Source organism: Ceratotherium simum, chromosome 5 (assembly GCF_057802395.1).
Source record: "Ceratotherium simum simum isolate JZ-2026a chromosome 5, ASM5780239v1, whole genome shotgun sequence".
NCBI lineage: Eukaryota > Metazoa > Chordata > Mammalia > Perissodactyla > Rhinocerotidae > Ceratotherium > Ceratotherium simum.
This window is the reverse complement of record NC_141904.1, coordinates 22997503-23017241: the sequence shown is the minus strand read 5'-3', so window position 1 is coordinate 23017241 and position 19739 is coordinate 22997503. Positions and strand designations below refer to the sequence as shown.

Below are 19739 nucleotides of genomic sequence, written 5' to 3'. Positions count from 1 at the left end.
GGCCAGAGAAGAATCAGTTCAACAAGTCACTGCTCTGGTTTTCAATTTATTTTAATTTCTGACATCTTGGGATTTCCCTTCATTTCTTATGGATTTAGCTGCATATTAAAAATAAGGTTAGTTATTATTTTATTCAGTAATGCTCAGTGTTGGTAGTGAAACAGTTTTCAGGTTACAGATGTCCACCACTTTGCTAGCTCACAAAATAACAGTTTAACGACTTTCATCAGTACAAAAGTGAAGTTTGAGAATAAAAGTCATAGTCAGTTACCCCTTTGGGTATAAGGTGCTGAACTGGTTCCCAAAGTTGTGTGATTTGCTCTGCCAACTGCCCCACAGCTCACCCTTGCTCTAGGCCCTGTTTCTCTGACCTTGAGAATGTTCTAGAATTCTCTAGGCAGGCCTAGCTTCTTCTTGTAAGGCCTAGAAGATAAACTCTCCCTCTTACAATTTAAACCCCCTGGAGGAAAAAATGTTTGCCCATTTTGTTTACTCCTGTATCTGGGGTACCTGGCAACTGTAGGTACTTAATAAATGTGTCTGGAAAAGAATGAACGTCCTGAACGCCAAACTCGCGTGCCCTACCTTTTATTTCTTCCAATCCAACCCCATCTGCCTCAAACTTGACAGAAGGCATCCAAGTTTCTGGACTTTTGATGTCTCCTTGCCCGTTTTCCACAGACTTGTTTCTATTTTCCATTTCTGTAGGTATTTGAATTGGGGGCCAGCGATAGGAAAATCGTGATCGGGCCAATCCTCTGCGTTCAGGACGCCATTTTGAAACTAGAGCCTAGATACATTAATTTTCTTTTTTTTAATTTTAAGATATATTTAAGTATGCATACCTATTTCAAGTGAGCTTGAACGGCACTTTCAGGGTGATGTGTGTGTCTGTCCGTGTGTGTCAGGGCGGCACCTTCCGGGCTGCACGCTGCCGGCCTACGCGCACCCCCTATGCACCCCCGATCCGGGCGCCGTCGTCCCCCCAAGCCCCCCCGTAGGGGGCGTGGGCGCTGTCACCCATTGGCTGAGGCCGCTCAGACGAGCCCCACTACCCGGCGCCCCGCCGCCACGCCGCAGTCAGCCCGCGCCCCTCAGCCTGGCCGCTCGGGTCTCGGGGCTCGTCCGCCTGGCCACCCGCCTCTGCTCGTCCATCCTCGGCCGACTTCCATCCTCTCGCCCACTCGAAGCCGGCGGGCACCGGCGGACCTACGAGCAGCCCAAAAGCGGTGCCAGAAGCGCGGCCTCTGCTGCTCCTCCAGCCCTATCGGCGGGAACTGCTAGCTGCCGCCATCATGGTGAGTTGAGGAGAGGAGGCCTGAGGGGGCGAGCCCGGCGGGGTCCTCCAGGACGGGGTCCTCCAGGGTGGTCGAGACTCGGATTTGGCGCGGGAGGGGGGCCGAAAGCGGGGTCACTCGGCCTTCCTGTCCTGGGGGCACCGCAGGCCGCAGCCTGACGGGGAGAAGAGGCGGCCGTCGGGCGGCCAGGGCGCGGCCTACAAGGCCCTGAGGGGCAGGCAGGGGGTGGGGGTGTCGTGGGAGCGTGCGGCCCGGGGACCCCGCTGGATCCCTGCCAGCGGACCACGTGCGAGGCCCGCGGCCTTCACGTCCCCCCCACCACCACCACGCCAGGCGCCAGCTAGGCTGCGGCTCGGCCTGGGTTTCCGGCCCGGCCAGGGTTTGGGGTGCGGGCGCCCCACCCCGCCCCCACCCCGCCGGCGGCCTCCCTTCCCGCGCTTCCCCTGGGGGCTGAGGCGGCCTCCGCGAGATGGCGGCGGCCGCGCGGACGCCCCCTGGCGCGGGCTCTCGGAAGGGCTCGTGGTGCCTTTGAGGCGGCGTTTCCCAGGCGGCGGTTCCTTCCCGCCCTAGTGAGCGTGGTGGGGTGCGGGGCCCCTGGGTGGCGTGTGGTGTCGGGTGCGGGCTCCGCGGAGCCGCCAGCGAGGCGTGCGGAGGGCGCGGCCCGGAGCCGAGCGAGGCGCCGGGATGCGGCGCTGTCGCGGGGCCCCTCGTGCCTGCCGCAGCCGCTGCGCCTCCCTCGTGCTGCCGCCTCGGGCAGAGGGCGAGCCGGACGCCATGGTTTCCGCACGAGGCGGAGTGGCCTGGGTTTCTGCGGGAGCGCCGGTTGGAGGGGTTTAGAAATGTCTCAATGGGACGCTTTTTCCCTCTCGATAAACCAGGGACTTGAACCAAAATGTGCGTCCAGTCGCACGTGCTCTTTGGGGTGTGCGTTTGTGCGAGTTTTCACAAACGCCTCGAGTTGGTTGACCACGGAGTACAGCTCTGTGAACGCTTCTGACCGACCGTTGTCACAAATGTGTAAATACTGTGTGTATTTCTTTATAGTACAGTTATTATTTTCCATTTTTAGAGGTGAAGAGGCAATTTATATTCAATTTATATTAGTACATATAAATGTAAAAATAAAAATCTAGTTATATATAACTATTATTTGTAATAATTTTGTCACCTAGTTCTCTGTGTTAATAATTATTTAGTAATCACTATGAGTTACTGTAAGTAATTATTTACAATAATTTTTCCTCTCCATTTTTAGAGACAAAGAGGGGAAATGGTAATAGCTTTATTGATTTTTTTCTGATTATAAAAGTAGCGTATTAACTCATTTGAAAGGAATCGGTGTGAGAAAGTAGAGGTCCATCTTAATCCCAACTCATGACCAATGTTAAAAGTTTTGATGTATGTATTGCATATAGATAGGTAAGTTTTATTTTACAAAAGTTGTACCGTACTATACAATACTATTTTACAACCTGCATCCTTCAATTAATATAGTGGGCATTATTGCAAAGATAAATTTAAAATAATTTTGAATATATAGAGTATAGGATTGTACCATTATTTTACGAAATTCTCTTATAGTAAATAATTTTTCTATTAAAACAATACTAGAACGAGTATCTTTGTGCAAATGTTTTGGCATGCCTAGTCTATTAATTCCTTGAAATAAATTACTAGGAGTGAAATCACTGGGTGAAAGGGTTAATGCCCATTTTATAATAATTTTAAATTATCATCCTTTTAAGTTACTGTTGATAAAGCATTTACCAGTATATATTCCCAGTGATAATATGTAAAGTGATCTCTTCTCCACACTCTTTCCAATGAGAGGTATTATACTTTTTAAAGTTGCTGATCTGATAGCTGGAAAATATTTCACTGTGTTGATATGCTTTTTTTTTTTTTATCATTTGTGAGGTTGAAGTTTGTCATTAGCTTTTTTGTTTCTTTTTTATAAATTCTTAGTCCGCTTTTCTAATGGGATATTTATCTTTTTCTTAATGATTTAGATTAACTGTATATTAATATTAACCCTTTGTCGTATATAGTGGAAAGAATTTATAGTGGTGATAAGGAGATGCCCTTATTCCTATTTCGATGGAAATGTCTGATGTTTCACTTTAAGCCTGATGATAGCTTAGAATTAGATCAATAGAAAAAAAGATTCTTCTATTTCCGTTTTACTTGGGTTTTTTAAAATTAAAAAAGGAATGCTGTATTTTATCAAATGCTTTTTCCAGGTTGAATTACCGTAACAGATTTCCTAAGAATGAACCATCCTTGCATTTCCAATATAAACTGTATTTAATTGTGTATTCTTTATGTGCTGCTGGAATTTTGCATCTCTGTGTTGGGGGCAAGGGTGGACTATCTTAATCAGGTTTTGTTATTTAGATAGTGCTAGTTTTGTAAAATTCGTTGAGAAGTATTCTTTTTTCCTCCTTTCTCTAAAAATTTTTTTAAGAAAAGCATTTGAATTTTCTTTCTCTTCTATTCCCTCTTTTATCTACCATTTTTTCTGTCTTGGTGCCCCCCCCCCCATCTACATACACACAAATTATCTGTTTCTTTACAGTTTGGAAAAACTCCTAGTGAAACTAAGTCAGGAATAGAGTATTCTTTGTTTTCTTCAGATTGCTTTTAAAAATTTACATTTCTCTGGCAAGTTAGCCATTTCAGCAAGATTTCCAAATTTACTCCCATAGAGCTTATACATAGCATTCTCTTATAATCAGTGGTTATATCGCCTTTTTCGCAATTAATGAGCGTTTTTTCTGCCTTGCCTTTTTTCTTGCTTAGCTTTGCCAGGATTGTATATTTATTGTTTTGGACTTTTTCCCCCCAAGAGTCTACTCTTGGATTTACTTAAAAGGTTTTATTCTGATTTTCATTTCCTATTTCCTTAATTTCAGCTTTTTTTTGTATTAGTTCCTTCCTTGTGTGGATATAACTCTGATAGCTACAAATTATAGACTTTTTTCCTGGTCAATATACATAGATCTCAGTTTGCTTACATGTAGACAAAATGTTGTCAAAGAGCTGACATCCTAGGAGCTTTAGCAACCATAAGGTTTTTTTTCCAGCTTTTAGTTATCTTTGTTATTTGGTTATCCAAATATAACAGGGAATATATTACTGTAAATAGCAGTGATGAGAATTGTATACATGATGGCCTCCAAGTTGACCCCTACTTAATATCCCAGTGTTACTCATTTCAAAACCTGCCAGCTCACTTGAAGGTATATTTAAGAAAAGTAATTACTTAATTTAGTTTACATGCAATTTATTTTCTGTATGCTATTGATAGTTAAGATTAATGCTTTAACATAAAACTTTTTGCTTTAACCTAAGCATTTATTTGTGGAGTATTTTTGGTAATAGTTTAAAAGTGACCAAAGGTTGTCTGTTGGTTGTGAATTTTGTGTATATGAATTATAATTGTATATAAATACACACAGTAGGAGTTCAAAAATCCCTGCTGTTCAGTCTTGTTAAAATGGAGTTCTTTGCTTTCTTTGTTGGCCTTGGGCGCCACCTGCTGGCAGAGGACTAGGACATGATGGTGCCTTCCTTAATTTAAAACATTATGACACTAGTAAAATGATTTGATGAATTTAATATCCCAATCAAGCAGGCAGCCCCAAACCAAACTTCCTATAATATTTAATAACTTTTTTCTTTTCCAAAATAACTATTTGTCTCAAGTATTCATTTTATTTTTGTAAATAGAGTATGAGAATTAGAACTTTCTTCTTCAGCTCTGGCGACACTGTCACAGGGTTTCTCACCTGCAACCTTATTCAAATTTTGGGCCAGATAATTCTTTGTTGTGTGGGGCTGCCTTTTGCATTACAGGGTGTTTATTGTATCCTTGGCCTCTACCCACCAGATACCACAAGCACCCCTCAGTTGTGACAACCAATAATGCCCCTGGGCCACAAAATCTCCCCTAGTTGAAAATCAGTACTATCATAACCTCTTAGAATCTGGCACAGTTTTCTGGCCTGATGTTGCATCTGTAAAGTAAATCCATCCATTATGGTTCACAGACAGGTAATACTATAAATAGCTGATCAAATAAAAAGGTGTCCAAAGTTCATCCACAAATGAAGGGGAGATTGAGAAGGAAAAAAGAAAGTCTACCAGAATTTCAGAACCACTGTTCTGTTTTATTTGTGTTTTGGATTTTTGAATGAGCTAGTTGAAAGGTATTGGTAAATTGTCTATAGTGAAGGAAAATCCAGTCAGGTTCTCAATAGTTCAAGATATGTGGCTTATATAGTATAGTCTCATTTTAAAAAAAAATTATCCAACATCAAAAAGTGGAATAAGTTTAGAAGTTTTTTACTCTCTCTCTTCATTGTCATGAAATATTACTGTACTATAGTTAAAGGAAAGAATTAGGAGGTATTCAAATAGAAACACAAAATAGCAAGTATAAGCACAAATTAATACAGAAAAGCCAAAGCACTGAAATTTGATAATTTGACAATTTTGATTTCATCTCTAATTAGTATAGCAGTTTGTGGAATCTTAAATTATCAGTAAGTTCTAGCATCTAACAAAACAGGAACTCTACCTACTGTTTCTTTATTGTTACTAATTTCTATAAAAACTACTGTGCTTACCTTTTTAAAAATATGCATCAGTTGGTTTATTTTGTCCTTCCTTTTGTTTTCCTCCATAAGCAGAGGTGTAATAGCTTTAGCTCTCTCTTGCAGCCTTTTGTATTTACCTCTTATAATCAGTAGGCACTTCATGAGTGAATTTCAAATGAGTGGATATGCCATAAAGTAGTTTCTTGAAGTTCAAACTCAAATTGGTTGTTAATTAATGAAGTATCTACAAAATAACTAAGTAAATAGTAAAATCAGGAAAGAGACTTTTTTTAACCTATTGAAAATAAATTCCTATAACAGGACACTAACTTATATTGGCATACCACATTATACTTTACCAAATGAATTCACAGATGTTATCTTGCTTCATTCGAAAAGCAGTTTTCCCAGAGATAAACATCTGGCAAGTAAGTGGCTTATAACCTGGTCAGGCACATGAACCTAGATCTCCTGACTAAATCACTTTTTGTTTCACTATGCTATACTGCCTTTCTAACGTATATGTTACCAGTAAATTCTGCTTCAGACAAATTTACATTAACTTTAGTGTGGGAAGACTAAAGACAGAGTTCTGACCAGAATCCAGAAAAATAATGAGTTTCGTGTGTCTCTATCTAAAAATAAAGATGGTATCATTTATGTCTATCAGCCCACTGTGAAAATTAGAATTATCAGTGGAACTGACTTGGTGTTATTCAAGAAGAAAAATGTTATTTCAGAAGATGCTTTGAATATCCTAGTATTAGGGAAAAGAATTATAAACCCTTTTTTAGCAGGAGCTACGATATGTGAGCAAATAATGTTTTCATGATCCATTTCCAAAGTAAAGCGGGAATACTAACACAGGAAATACAGTCACGTGCCACATAATGACGTTTTGGTCAATAACGGACCACATATATGACTTACGGTTTTCTAAGATTATATGATCTCATAAGATTATAACGGAGCTGAAAAATTTGTGTCGCCTAGTGATGTCATAGCCATCATAACGTCATAGTGCAACGCATTACTCATATGTTTATGGGGATGCTGGTGTAAACAAACTCTGAAGACCTTCCAGTGGAGCAAGATGTGGAGGTGGAAGATAGTAATATTGATGATCCTGACCCTACGTAGGCCTAGGCTATATTTGTGTCTTAGTTTTTTAACAAAAAAGTTTAAGAAGTAAAAAAAAAATTAAAAATTTAAAAAATAGAATAAAAACATAAAATAAGGGTGTAAAGAAAGAAAATATTTTTGTACAGCTGTATGATAAGGTTTGTATTTTAAGCTACGTATTATTACAAAAGAGTCAAAAGTTAAAAAAAAAAAAGTTTTGAGCCAGCCCTGATGGCCTGGTGGTTAAAGTTCAGCACTGACCGCTTCAGCTGCCTGGGTTCACTTCCCGGTCATGGAACCACACCACCTGTCTGTCACTTGCCATGCTGTGGCTCACATAGAAGAACTAGAATGACTGACAGCTAGCATATACAACCATGTACTGGGGCTTTGGGGAGAAAAAAAAAAAGAGGAAGATTGGCAACAGATGTTAGCTCAGATGTTTCACTACAAGAAAAATAAATTAATTAAAAAGTTTATAAAGGTGCTGGCCCAGTGACGTAATGGTTAAGTTCGGCATGTTCTGCTTCGGCAGTCTGGGTTGGCAGGTTTGGATCCCGGGCATGGACCTGCACCACTTATCAAGCCATGCTATGGCAGCAACCCACATAGAAAATAGGGGAACATTGGCACAGATGTTAGCTCAGGGCCAATCTTCCTCACTGTAAAAAAAAAAAGTTTATAAAGTAAAAATGTTACAGTAAGCTAAGGTTAATTTATTACTGAAGAAAGAAAATTTTTTTGTAAATTTAGCGTAGCCTAAGTGTATAGTATTTATAAAGTCTACAGTAGTGTACAGTGATGTCCTAGACCTTTACTTTCACTCACCGCTCACTCACTGACTCACCGAGAGCAACTTCCAGTCCTGAAAGCTCCATTCATGATAAGTGCCCTACACAGGTGTACCATTTTTTATCTTTTATACCATATTTTTACTGTACTTCTATGTTTAGATGCATAAATACCATTGTGTTACAGCTACCTACAGTATTCAGTACAGTAACACGCTGTACAGCTTTGTAGCCTAGGAGCGATAGGCTATACCGTATAGCCTAGATATGTAGTAGGCTATACCATTTTGGTTTGTGTAAGTACATTCTGTGATGTGTGCACAATGACAGAATTGCCTAACTGCATACTTCTCAGAACGTATCCCTGTCATTGTGACACATGACTGTATTATAATTATAAAATTCATGTTAATTTTAGTGAATAGAAAGACGAGGCAAAACAAATTGGTTTAAAACTTTGTTCGTTTTCTTTTTGATGCAGCTTTTTAAAAAAATTTTGTTTATCTTTTTTAAAGATTTATCGTGCTTTTTAATGAGGTACTCAGTAAAATGAAAATTTGCTTATTGGCATAGAACAGGATAACTTCCAATAATTTTATTTTTTACAAACCTGAACTTTCCAATTATTTTTTACCAGTTCACATAGTATTTTCACACAATCACTATAAAATCAGTATTCTACCACAGCATTGTTACAAGAGATGGTGATGAGCAACACTGGATTTAAGAAAATACTGTACTCCTTTGTTAAAATTTTACACTGATCTGATTACTTTAAATCGTGAGCCTGAACTAAGTTGTATTCATGACTAATTTAAATGAAAGTAGTTTATATGAAAATATTTTGTACTTTAAACACAAAAATAATGTTTCACATCATGTATGGTTTTTGCCTATATATCTACTGATGACATTTGCTTTCTAAATTACAGTCTGCTGCAAATCCTGAGGCTCCAAACTCAACCATCTCCAGAGAGGCCAGCACCCAGTCCTCATCAGCTACCACCAGCCAAGGCTATGTTTTACCAGAAGGCAAAATCATGCCAAACACGGTTTTTGTTGGTGGAATTGATGTTAGGGTATTGTATTCCTATTTCATTTATTTTAAAAATATTTTGTGAATAATAGGATTTTGGCCCTATTGCAAACATAAAGTTTTTTTGTGCTTCATGCTGGTTTGGAATTGGTTTTACATTTAATCTATAGGGACTAAAAATACCTTTGACAAAGAGCTATGGGTAGTTTTGGGATACTGGGGGGAGATACTTCCACAGCATCAAACTTTTTTTATAGTGTAATTAAAAATTTTGAATGCTGAGTTTTTACTCTTGAAGTCAAATTCTTCTCTCTAGATGGATGAAACTGAAATTAGAAGTTTCTTTGCTAAATATGGTTCAGTAAAAGAAGTGAAGATAATCACAGATCGAACTGGTGTGTCCAAAGGGTGAGTAAAACATATGTTCAGTATAAATTGTAAAAAGTATCTAAACTATAGCATCTGTAGAGTGTCAGAGAAGAATTCAGAACTGGTAGTCTTACACTTGTATAAATGAAATTTGTTGCTTTGTTAATTTCTTTTATGTAGAGGATAGAAGTTTGCTGCCAGCTCTTTTGTTTAATCATTTTCCTAAGTGTTTGTATTTAAATATTTCCCATCTTTATTTATTTCACATAAGTGGATTAACCAGTTTTATCAAAGAATTGTTTTCTTCTCACATTTCACAATATCTTAAATTTTAACCATCTTACCATAGATAATAAATTAAATTCAGGTTCGTAGGTATGAATTTTCTGTTAATGATTGAGGTTCCCACACTATCTTTAATCTTAGTGCATTCTGACATAGATCAAGGTAAGAAAACAAAAAGCAGTAATATTTATAGAGGATCTGTCATGTACATCTTACAGATAGTTATCTCAGTATATTTTTCATCTTTTATCATTATCACTCTGTCAGTTACTTCATAGAATACTGGAAGTTTTAAACCATGTACTGTTATAGTGGTGATTTTATACTTCATTTATCTGCCTTTCTAGCTATGGATTTGTTTCATTTTATAATGACGTGGATGTGCAGAAGATAGTAGAAGTAAGTAATCTTATGGAAAAATCTCTTAGTTTATGGATGCAATGTTTAATGTTGTTTGAGTCCTGAATATGTACTCAGTCTTGTATAAAATATAGAAATAGGTAGACTTCCTGTTTGAAACTCAGACTTAGAGTAATCTTATATAATTTGTCAGAAGATGGTTTTGGGTTTTTTTTGCTGAGGAACAGTCACCCTGAGCTAACATCTGTTGGCAATCTTCCTTTTTTTGCTTGAGGAAGATTCACCCTGAGCTAACGTCTGTTGCCAGTCTATCTCTCTTTTGTACGTGGGTTGCCGCCACAGCATGGCCACTGATGAGTGATGTAGGTCTGTGCCTGAGAACCAAACCCAGGCCACTGAAGCAGAGTGCACCAAACTTAACCGCTAGGCCACTGGGGCTGGCCCCAGAAACTGTTTATTTTTGATTGGGCATCTAGTTTCATGAACTAGTGATAGGAAAGGTTAAAGACAGAGTGTAAAGGTTTTGGGTCAAATTCTGAGACACCTTGTGATGCTTGACTAGAGTACTGAGGGTAGGTAAGGTAGCTTCATGCTGATAAATTTTGATTTGCTATGTTCTTAACCACTGATCTTCTCTGATAGTAGGAATTTTAGAGGACTTGGGGTGTTTACCAAAGTCTTGGAAGTAAAGACTTGGAAATTGATTTTAATTTTGTACTGTTTTATTTTCAGTCACAAATAAATTTCCATGGTAAAAAGCTGAAACTGGGCCCTGCAATCAGGAAACAAAATTTATGTGAGTAAAGAAAGGAATTGTTCTTGTTGACACAGGAAGCTTTTCAGAGAACTAAAAATAAGTTTTGTTTTCTTTTTATTCTTTAAAAAGGTGCTTATCATGTGCAGCCACGTCCTTTGGTTTTTAATCCTCCTCCTCCACCACAATTTCAGAGTGTCTGGAGTAATCCAAACACTGAAACTTATATGCAGCCTCCAACCATGATGAATCCTATAACTCAGTACGTTCAGGTAAGAATTACCTACGTGTCTGTTTTTTCATTTATTATAGTATCTGAGACTTATAGATGGGGGCACCCTAAAAGTAACCCAGTCTCACATTTTAATCCTCTGTGGAATTATATCCACAATTTCCATAATAAGTGATAATACTGTCCCTGTTTGAATACTTTGAGTGATGGGAAGTTTATTACTTTTGTTAGAAATCTGTCATTCTTAGCATTATTCCTTATACTAAGCTAAAGTCTGCTTCTGTATAGCTAGGAAGTCTTTATCTTAGAACTGACCTCTGTAGCCACATACAATGTCTTTCTTCCCTTTTTTCCCCCATACGATAACTCCTTAAATATTTGAAGGCAGCTTTCTTCATGTGTCTGCCTGGCTTATTCTTCTCTAAGGTTAGCAGTTCTTCTAGCTATTCTGTGTTTGCAGTGATTTCCAGATGCTTCCTCATATGGATTGCTGACTTCTGGATGTATTCTGGTTCTAGAATGGATAGATTTTCTGATCACTTAACTATATTTGTAAATTCTGTGTGTTTCTGGCATATAATTTGTCTGGTCCTGGTTACTTTAATATTTGAAGTGGGATTTGGAATACTTACTATCTCCTGTTGATGATAAATAACGTTTATGTTGTTCTTAGTTCATTTTACTTTCTTTAGTTTGAAAGACATTTTATTTGCGGGAAAAGAAAGAAACAAAATAATAGTGAAATAGTCTGCAGTCTGTCTCCTGTGTTTACATTTTTCGTGTATCTGAAGTGTAGGGTATATCTTTTCCTATTTTTCTTGCTTTAAACATGGCTAGAAGAAAAGCCCCACTTGTTCCTAATGTATACTGTGAGCTATTACCTATTCTGGGTGTGTTCATGAATGTTACTACCTAGATTTTTTTCAATCAATATTTACTGAAAGATGTAAGACATTGTACTGTCTCTTTTCCAGGTTGGGGTTATATACGGCCCTTAACTTTTAGAAGTAAAATACAGAAAGAGCCATAAAGTCTGTAGAAAGACTATACGTTGACTATACATTACCCTATTATATTGTCAAAGGAACACAAAACTGCCTAAAAGTATTTTTACAAAGAAATAGCAGATGTATTAATATAACTTTAACATGGAAATCTATCCTAAAGGAGTTTTATCACCAGTGCAAGAAAGAACTTCAGGGTGGGGATAAATATACAAATAAGATAAACCTGTGCTGGCAAAATCAGTCACTTCCCTATTTATCCCTTCCCTCTCCCTGCCCAAAAGGCTAACATTTGACAAAGAGTATTTTTTTCTTCATGAAGCCAGTCACTTAAATAGAATCCTGCGTTGTATATACAAAAATAATGAAGATTTCTTCGCGTGTTTTTGTTATATTGGGAATAATATTCCTTCTCTAATTTTTAAAAATTTACCTTGTTAATCCATTTTTTCTGTAAACTTTATTTTCAGGCATATCCTCCTTATCCAAGTTCACCAGTTCAGGTCATCACTGGATATCAGCTGCCTGTATATAATTATCAGGTAATTTAAGAGAGAACAAAATGATTTCCTTTGGAATATTATTGAGACCTTTATTTATATAAATTCCCCTAATAGTTTGTCATTTAAACTGGTTGAGTGTGCCTAAAATTTAAGAAAAACTTAGAATCTAGAGTCAAGGCCTTTATATTATTTAGAAATAAGGGAATGATATTTTGACAGGAATATACTTAGCAAGAAGTTTTCTCTTATACTGTCTTATAAGATTTGATGTTCCCTTCTTGTATTCTTCCATCTTCGCTGTCAAATAGCTGAAACGTCCAGGCTAACTTTCATAAATTTTTCTAGGGAGATGGGTTGAAATAAAATGATTACTCAATTCTTAGATCATTGAATTCCAGTTATATTGGATAGTGTTTATTTTAGCTAACTACTACAAGATAGGCATTCTCTGAATTTCTGCCCATAGATAGGACCACATCTATGGCAATAAATTCAGAGAACGACTATCCTTGAGTTTTCCTGAAAGCCAACTCCAGAAAATTGAGAAAAAAGTGGGTTTATATATGAAAGTAACAATAAAACCCTCACGTATTAGAAACATAAAGTACTTTTTTCTTTCATTCTGTTTATTTTATTATAACAGGTTCAAAGAGCCAGCATGACAAATACCTCAACATTGAGTATCTCATGTCTTTGTGAAAATGCATAGGAATATTTAAATAATTATTTCCCTTTGTTTTTTTAAGATGCCACCTCAGTGGCCCGCTGGGGAACAAAGGAGTTATGTTATACCTCCGGTAAGGTGAATTAGCCAAACATATACTATTCTTTATTTTAAAGTATTTTGTTGTTTAACTATAATGTATTTATCGACCTTTGCCATATCATGTATGTCTAGAAATATTTTTAAATGCCCTTTTACATTATGTGTTATGTTTTATTAATTTCTTGTCAACCCAAGTATATACTCCCATGGGGGAAACTGCTTTTTGTTTCTCAGGTTGTTTTTGTGTGCTTAAGCAGTGGCCGCTCTGCATGCAACAGGTGCTCAGTTACTTATTGATAGAATATATAATCCAAGGAAAGTAGTATTAATGTCTATGTTAATTCTAATTCTATAGATTTAGAATTACTATTGAATCTGCCTCTACTTTTCTACCCATAAAAGAAATCTGTTGAAGGGAAAGAAATGTTTTACTGTTAATATTGTTATATGTTATATAAGAAAAGGAATAAAGCAAAAGAGAGTGCTGCCTCTAAAACACCTGAGCCTTTGTTACTTTCTGTCTTTCATCAGGATTGGATATTTGAGAGATATGATATGAGTTAAAATTCTCAGGCACTGGGAAGTTCCCATTCGATTACTACATGTTGGAGTTTTTTTTTCTTAGAGCCCTTCTAATTCTGATTATGGTGAAGCTTAGGAAACATTTCAAGATAAAAGACTGCTTTACTGCATTTCAACTATTCAGCTTAAAATCAAGTTTCTGAAATAATGTAATTGAACTTCAACACAAACCATATTTAAACTTCCAATATCAGTGCACCATTTCAGAGAATGGATTGTTTAGAAATGTATCTAGTGTACGTTTCTTTAATTACACGTTTTTCATTTAAAATGTAGGCTTATACAGCTGTTAACTACCACTGTAATGAAGTTGATCCAGGAGCTGAAGTTTTGCCAAGTGAATGCTCAGTTCATGAAGCTGCTCCATCCTCTGGAAATGGCCCACAAAAGGCAAACATCTAATTTTGTTCATTAATATTTATATTTTCATTTTTTTTCAAGGTTCAATAATGGTTCTTTGAGAAGCAAGCATTTTTGCCCAAATTTAAATATGAAAGCCATAAATTACAGAGCTTTAGTAATTGATAATTCAGCAATTTATGTAAAAGTTGAAGAAATTTCAATATATACATGTACAAATTTCAATGTATACATATAATTTCTGATTCAGTAGTCCTTTCTTCCATTTTCATTTTTTTGTTTTTTTAACATACTTTAATAAATATTGTATTAACATGATTTGATAGAATGCAGTGGGCAGGTTTCCTCAAGAATTCTACTCTTCAAAAGAGGGATTACTATGAATTATATTTACTTGGTCTTTTACCAATTTAAACATTTACTTAGCTAAACAGTAATAAACGATTATTTACGGTATTCTCTCCATAACATTATATGTGGTAGCAGCTCTCAAGAGTGGTAGAGTTACTAGTATAATTGAATTACTGAAATAGGCAGAGTAGGTTTTTTTTTTTTTTGTCGTTAGAGCAGATTCCTATAATAACAATACTCTCCCTCTTGAATTCTCCTGTGTTTTCTTGAGTGGGTGGGAATGTGGAAGTAGTTGATGTGATGGGAATGTGCATAACATTGAAGAATTCCCATTGGAGTGTGTGAACTTGGTCCATGTGTTTCTGAGTGGAAAAAAATGTTGAGAACTACTGAACTATAGGGTGAAAAAATTCCCTGATTTGGTACATGATTTAAAATTTGAAAAAATAGCTTACAGTATGATATATTTATATTATCAGGTTTTATCCTGGATATTTTTTTCTTGAAACGTTGAAGTTCACAGTTTCTTATCTCACAGGAATAATTATAGAGCCTTAAGCAAATATATTAGGGTTTTACTAAATTGAGCTTTTTTAACCAATACTCTATCACTAAGGTTCTAATATATTTCTTAAATTTAGTACAAAAGTTACATTGTAAGTGACATGTGGTAAGAATTATGAATTACATAAGAATTCTTTAGAAATAAGCATATGTATTCATTAAACTTGTTTAAAAAGCTTGTTACAGTGAGTAAAAGGAAGAATAGTCTTTAGATTACTGAAAAAACTTCTGTATTTCAGAAATCTGTGGACCGAAGCATACAGACAGTGGTATCTTGTCTATTTAATCCAGAGAACAGACTGAGAAACTCTGTTGTTACTCAAGATGACTACTTCAAGGTATGAAAGGAATAGTATACAGGATAAAAAGCACATTTTGTCAGCTATGAAGCATCTTTTTTTCTTTGGTATATGTATTTTGAGATTACATAGAGCATTTAATTGAACTCTTAGCATTTGACTGTAACCCAGTAAACTACTGCAAGTGAGTTTTACCTAGCAGTGTATTTTATGCTGCTCAAACCTTGATATAGTGTAGTTTGTCCTTAGGGAAGAAACCTTTAGCAGAAGCTTATAATTGAAAGCGTTCACGAAAGAAGCGAGTTAAAAGAGAATATTGCCTTGACCAAATAGAAAAAGAAAATTTCAGATGCAGAAAGCAGAACTTACAAGTACATGGAAGAAGAGAAATCGATCACTCAGATGACGTACTTGAACAGTGTGGAGGGAGAAGAGGTAAAGTGAAGCAGTAAAAAAAAGCTGAATTGGAAGGAAATGAAAGTTGATTCCGAGTTGGTGAAATGGAAGAGATTGTAGGTGTTTGAATTTAAGAAAGTTTTGTTTCTGATCCTGGTTCTGTCACCTTGGACGAATCATTTAAATCTTATGAAGGATCCAGTTTTTACAAATCTAAAATGAGGAGACACAGGACTAATGGTCTCTAAGATCCTTTTAGTTCTGAGAATTAGTCTATGAATGTGGAAAGGAACTAACTGGTCGCTCCGGTGGGGAAAGGAATATTGTGCTTTAGTAAAGGGAAGTTTTTTGTTATTTTTTTATAACAGGTTTATTGAGATAAAATTCGCATACCATACAATTCACTCATTTGAAGTGTATAATTTAATACTTTTTAGTATATTTGCAGAGTTGTGCAACCATGACCACAGTCAATTTTAGAATATTTTAATCACCCCAAAAATAAACCCCTTACCCATTAGCAGTCACTCGCCATTTCCCCCTAACTCCTCTAGGCATGGACAACTACTTACCTACTTTCTTCAAGGATTTTCCTATTCTGGACATTTCATATAAATAGAATAATACAATAAGTGGCCTTTTGTGTCTGGCTCTTTTCACTTAGCATAATGTTTTCAAGGTTCATCAGTGTTACAGCATGTATCAGTACTTCATTTCTTTTTATTTATGGATATACCACATTTTGTTTATCCAAACATCACTTGATAGACATTTGGTGTGGTTTCCGTTATTTGGCTCTGATGAATAATGCTGTGACTATTTGTGTACAGGTTATTATTTGGACATATTTTTTATTTCTCTTGGGTGTATACCTAGGAGTGGAATTGCCGAGTCATATGATAACTATGTTTAACCTTTCGAGGAACTGCCAGAATTTTCCCAAAATGACTGCTCCATTTTACATTCAAAGGGAAGTTTTTAACCATTGCTTTGTGTCTTAAAACAGGGAAAGGAGAATAGCTTTTTTCCATCTATGAATGGACATAGGGTGAAGCTTAAAGCCTTTTTAAAGGGAATGCTAAGGACTTCGTATAATGCAGAAGAGTATACCAGTAGCAGGATTAAGTTATTACCATCTTCTCAACAGAGAGTAAACATATTTATTTAAAGTTGACATTAGTTCTTTTGTTGTTTCATTCTGCATAAACGGTACAATTTAAAAAGAAAGAACCTGGGTCGTATGACAGCTTACCTTGCCAGAGTTCTGAAGGTTAAATAGGTAGTACTTAATCCGATTTGTTTGCAAAGCAGAAAATAGTCTTTAAACTTGAGTTTTCACCTGGTATTAGACAAAAGCCTCCCTTAGAATCTTCTAGGAGTTTCTGCTCCTCTGGGCTGGGAGTCAGAATTTGGTAGTCTGCAGTTGTCTGGCATCTAGACCTGTTTTGATTGGCTAAATGTTATTGTTGTGTTTTTTTTTTTAATTGAATTTGAATGCCTTGAGGCAGGGTATATACACTGTTTCCATGGTAAATTCCACTTGTTTTAATTCCAGCTCCTTCATAATCTTTTATATCCTACCTGACCTTTGAAGATAATTTGAGTTTGTGACCACTTTTCTGGCTTCAACCTAAATAGGATATTACCCTGTTGACAGATTACATAATTTCCAGAAGTCACCCTTCTTTATATGACAGTTGAATTTAATCCCTAGGAAAAGGACACAGTTAAGCTAAATATGTAGAGAAGAAAGTCCTCATGTTATTACTGGTTTACTCAGCTCCATTCCTCTTTATAAGGCCTCACTTCCTTCTGTCTGCACATCTGTAGGCAACATAAAGTGAAAAGAAATTTTTGCATATATTTTTAACTTTTCTGTTCATTTCCTAAAGAATGATAAATCTTCATCACAAATTAAGGATATGCCTTTAAATATGCCAAAACTTTTATCTTTTAACCTTAAAAGCATAGGATTTCAGATCGAAGTGGAGTGCTATTCTTAAAGCTGTGTTTCTACCAGATGCACTTGTTAGTAAAAGCAGTACTTTTTTAAATGACATGCATTTTCCACCAGCTGTCTTTGGGACGTCACTGCCAAATCATTAATTAAGAAGCTACATAAAATGATATCTAAGTCCTCTGTTTCTGAGTTTACCGAGATTTCTTTTTTTAAAAATTGTTGAATAAAACTAGTCATCGGTACATTTGATATCCCAAAGTTTAGGAATGCTTCCTAAAAATGATCACTTTTTCCTCATTATTTATATTTTTTAAACCCAAAATAAATGCTTTAAGTATTTTGCAACTCACTTAGGTCATAGTGATAATGGGAAATTTTCAATGAAGTAAAAAGGACTGTCTGTCTTTTCTAGGATAAAAGAGTGCATCACTTTAGAAGAAGTCGGGCAGTACTTAAATCTGTTTGATCCTCTCTGCTGACTTTCGAGTCTCATGGGAAGTTGCTGGTTTTGAGTATTAAGAGACTGAAAGTGTTTCACTATTATAGAAATTTAATTCTGAATTTTGATAAATCACACTCAGACTTTCTATACAGGTTGTATTAGATTGCCTAGTTTTATTTTACATTGAAACTGTTTTTCATTAGAGTGTTTATTTAGAAACTGGTTCTGTGTTGAAAATATAGTTAAAAGTAAAAAATAATTGAGACTGAAAGGAATAACTTTAAAAATTATCTGTAAGGACTTTTTTTTTAAATTGAAATTGACATTTTAAGAGTTTAAAAGCAAATGCTGATTTTCAAAAAATTATTTTAGAAAACCTACTATTTTGAAAGGTCAGAATTTTGATAGTTTGAGTACAAGCATTTCACTTCTCCAACAAGTACCGGTGAGCAGTACAATATTTACAATATTGTGCTTTACATTTATGATTTGTCTAGAAATTTACAACAAAAGCAGAGTTTTAAAACTGCATTTTTAATCAGTGGAACTCAATATATAGTTAGTTTTATTGAAGTTTTCCCTATCTAAACCCAGTAAAACAGGTTCTAAACTAACAGTCCAATCAGTGGGTCTTACATTTATTAGTTCAAAATATTTTATCTTTTATCTAGAATTCACACATAGATATCCTATTTGATTGAGATGGTAATTAGGATAACTAAAATTCTAGGCCTAATTTTTTTTAAAGAATCCAAGACAAACTAAACTTTACGAGGTATATAAGCTTCTCAGTGAGTTACCATTCTCCTTTTTTTCTTTTAATTTTATTTTTCCTTGAAATGCCAAACTCAATGGCTGTATCTTAAATTGTGCAAAATATTGGTATTAAAGAATGCTGAAACTTTTTTTATGTCACTTAAAGGTTAATCAGAGTATCTGAAAGGAATTGTCTTTATAAAAACATTAAAATATTAGTTATTTGTTAAAGAGCAGATAGATTTTTATTTTTGTTTGTTAGACCATTATATTTCCTTTTTTAAAGTAAAATATGTCCAGGAGACTTAAAGTAATTTTGGCGTTTCTAAATCACAAAAGTTGTTTAGTAAGCATATCCCAAGAAACTATTAATAGAGTCAGAGTTAACAGTCCATTTCTAGATTAGCTGGTCTCCTCGTTAGACATTGTATATCGTAACAGACAACTTAGAGCACCTGGAGCCCCTTGGCTGTACCCACAGTCTTGCTTTTCCAGTTTGTACCACCATTTTTGCAGATTTGTTCCAAGAACAGGTGATGTGAAGAAGAGAAGTAGCAGTATGAGAAGTTTGAGGGCTAAGCCTTGGAAAGGGTTAGTAATGGAATAATACCTGCCATGGACATGAGTTTAAAGTGGCTTCCTGGCCTTTCTTTCATTGTCTCCTTCACTAAAACGTGGAGACTCCATTTATCCCTAACCTAATGCAGCGACCATGGGCTGTATCATCAGTGCCCATTGTTGTTTTATAATTCTTAATAATTTTCATTCTGAATCTGAAGAGTCTTTTAACTTAAAGATCCCCAAGAAGGCTTTCTTACGCTTCAGAATTTGCAAGTGCGCTGAAATTTGTCCTTTTTAAAATTCTCTATACTTTTTTGTGTGTGCTGTAACATTCTTACACGTATCATTCT

At 36.2% G+C, this 19739-nt stretch overlaps 1 protein-coding gene across 1 annotated transcript; it reads left to right on the top strand.

Annotated features, from left to right (window-relative positions):
• Positions 1 to 1006: 1006 nt before the first annotated feature.
• DAZL (deleted in azoospermia like) lies at positions 1007 to 18332 on the top strand. The gene is made up of 11 exons (XM_004419403.3): positions 1007 to 1298; positions 8742 to 8888; positions 9162 to 9253; positions 9847 to 9898; positions 10592 to 10655; positions 10746 to 10885; positions 12320 to 12391; positions 13099 to 13149; positions 13977 to 14090; positions 15215 to 15313; positions 18043 to 18332. Exons 1-11 carry the CDS (start codon positions 1296 to 1298, stop codon positions 18094 to 18096), a joined length of 888 nt encoding a protein of 295 aa, XP_004419460.2. The 5' UTR covers positions 1007 to 1295; the 3' UTR covers positions 18097 to 18332.
• The last annotated feature ends 1407 nt before the right edge of the window (positions 18333 to 19739 follow it).

Coding starts and splice junctions, on each gene's coding strand:
- DAZL (XM_004419403.3), top strand. Junction 10,886..12,319: donor CTATAACTCAGTACGTTCAG/GTAAGAATTACC, acceptor CTTTATTTTCAG/GCATATCCTCCTTATCCAAG. Junction 13,150..13,976: donor GGAGTTATGTTATACCTCCG/GTAAGGTGAATT, acceptor TTTAAAATGTAG/GCTTATACAGCTGTTAACTA.